Below are 2840 nucleotides of genomic sequence, written 5' to 3'. Positions count from 1 at the left end.
CTAAACTTTTTCTTGTAAGGAGTGAATGATAAGCACAAGGATAAATCACATGAATTGTATTAAAGAGGCTGAAATATACATTTAAATAAAAATTTGAAGTCTTTACATATTTGAATCTATATAATACAATTTACCAAATAAATACAGACACGAGAAATTATACATACATATATACATACACACATATATATATATAGAGAGAGAGAGAGAGAGAGAGATGAGTTATTATTCAATCTTTTACATTTGTACAATCAATATAACTCAATCTCAACCATCCATTTAATTTGATTAATATGTGATTTCTTAAAAGTTTTGATTGTTTCTTAATATAAAGTATTGATTATAATTAATAAACCTTAGTCATCTTACATAAATATTCAAATCATAATAAATGAACTCTCTTTATTTTTATAAATATCTTAATTAAATGGGTTGCATTGGTTATATAAATAGACATGGTTGAATTTGAAATATACCCTATTATATATATAGGGGCCTAATCAAATGAGAACTAATTAGTTTGTGGTAACTGTGAGGTCCAATCTCAACCACAAATCAATGAATAAATTAGGAAATTAATAATTATGGTAGTTTGAGTTAAAATTATAATTAGAGGGCATATTTTGTATTTTTAAAAAACTTCTCTCCCATTTCTCATCTCTCCGACCTCCAATCTCCGGCCTCCGGTGAAATCGGTATCACAGTATATCACAAATGGGTATCACATCGTGTATCTTTGTTTTTAAGGTTTGAGTTAGTATCACAGTATATCACAATGGGTATCACATTGTATATCTTTGTGATTACTTGGTACCTGTCGGATTAATGTTCACCGGAGGCCGGAGATTGGAGGTCGGAGAGATGAGAGAGGACAGAGGAGTTTTTTTAAAATACTTAAAATGTTCTCTAATTATAATTTTAACTCAAATTACCATAATTATTAATTTCCTAATTTATCCGTTGATTTGTGGTTGAGATTGGATCTCATAGTTACCACAAACTAATCAGTTCTCCCTTGAATGGGCCTCTCTCTCTCTCTCTCTATATATATATATATATATATATATATATATATATATATATAATTACATAACCAGTCCTATTCTTGTAACCATTTTTAAGGATTTTCATATTGCGTAAAAGTAAATTTGTTATCCTATATTTATTAATGTATATCAAAACCAGGGCTGTCATTTAGTATGTTAAATGTGAGATTTTGAATGGGACCTTCAAAATTTTGGGGCCCAAATTTACATGTCTTTTTTATCGACCTATATAAAACTATAGCCGAAATTATTTAGGTTCAAACCATTAATTGTTTGGTTTTAGGTTCAAATTATTAATAGTTTAGGTTTAATTTTAGATTGTTAATCGTTTTTGGTTTAGCGCATTTTTATTCTTAACATATATTATTCATTTATGATCATACCCGTAACGTATCAAAACCGGTAGAGATTGAAAAGTAATTGCTAATAGTCATGAGCCTGTCGTTATCCTGGGAACTTCCAACCGTGTTCCGTACTGCGAAAAAGTCAACAGTCTTTGCGAGCAGTTGACAAATTTAATATGATAACAGCAGTTGTGTATTTGTTATAATAAATAAGCCTTCATAGTTTCTCTTCCTCACCACCAAGCATCAGCATTTGCAAGAAACATGACCAACCTTTCTGGTTTTCTTGAACTCCTGAAAGGACCACTCAAAATCCTTTCCCGAAATGGAAAGCTCATGGCTTTCACAGCCATCCTCTACCTTATCTTCTACTCCATCTCCTTCCTCTTATACACTTACTCTTCCAATCCATTCATCACCGATTTCGTCATCAAACTCTTTAACTTAGCCTCCGAACGCCCCGGTACACCTGAATACACCAAACTCTTGGCTGATATCCGTGAAGATATCGGCATCTTTCTGGGAATTGAAGTTGCTTATATCATTCTACTCTTCTTCGTAATCGTTTTGGCCCAAACCGCCATAGTTATTATTGCATCAAGCTACTACAGTGGCGATAATTTGTCGATCAAGGAACTACTTAGGAAGGTGTCGATAACATGGACTCGACCATTCGTCACTTTGTTCTATGTACAACTTCTTGCCCTTGGTTACATGAGTTTGTTCTTTTGGCCTTTGTTTGTTCCATCGCTTGTTCTTTTTGACCATCCTATCATCCTGATCATCCTCCTGGTCATCCTTGGCATTCTCATATTCACATTCTATCTTTACCTATCTGTTGTTTGGGCTTTAGCAGTGGTTGTTTCTGTGGTTGAGGATAGTTATGGGCTTTCAGCACTTGGGAAAGCTCGAGAGCTTGTGAAGGGCAATCGAGGAGATGGGTTTCTTCTGAATTTGTTTCTGGTTCTTGTGTCGCTGGTTTTTGTCCCGTTTCAAATGAAACTGTCGTCTTCAATGCCGATTGTTTTTGTGGTGAGCCAATCTGTTTTCACTTGCGTAGTGAGCATCTTTCAGGTCATGGCATACAGTGTCTTCTATTTCCAGTGTAAGAATCACATGAAGAAATCAGAGGGTTTTGAATACCATCAGATACCGATTGCAGCTGTTCTGGATGAAAATATACCGTAATCGATTTATGCTCCTCTTGTCTTGTTTTTGTGTTCAAATATTCAATCATGTTTTATTTCGTCCTACGAATGTGAAGTAATGAATCAAGTTTGCTTTCTCATTGTTGTGTTTTAGTTTCAAGAACTTTTCTCAGATGTTGAAATCGTCCACTGACTGCGTCAAATGGGTCGACGACTAAAGTTGTTAAATTGTCCTTATCTATATATGTTTTAGGAGGTGTTTGATTCGTCGGAATCTAATAGAATTGGAATGGTCAATTTCG

At 34.0% G+C, this 2840-nt stretch overlaps 1 protein-coding gene across 1 annotated transcript; it reads left to right on the top strand.

Annotated features, from left to right (window-relative positions):
- Positions 1-1654: 1654 nt before the first annotated feature.
- LOC112500016 lies at positions 1655-2578 on the top strand. Its single transcript, XM_025103276.1, has one exon. It carries the CDS (start codon positions 1655-1657, stop codon positions 2576-2578), a length of 924 nt encoding a protein of 307 aa, XP_024959044.1.
- The last annotated feature ends 262 nt before the right edge of the window (positions 2579-2840 follow it).

Source organism: Cynara cardunculus (genome assembly GCF_001531365.2).
Source record: "Cynara cardunculus var. scolymus isolate 2C chromosome LG 17, CcrdV1, whole genome shotgun sequence".
Lineage (NCBI taxonomy): Eukaryota > Viridiplantae > Streptophyta > Magnoliopsida > Asterales > Asteraceae > Cynara > Cynara cardunculus.
This window is presented reverse-complemented; position numbering and strand designations above follow the sequence as displayed.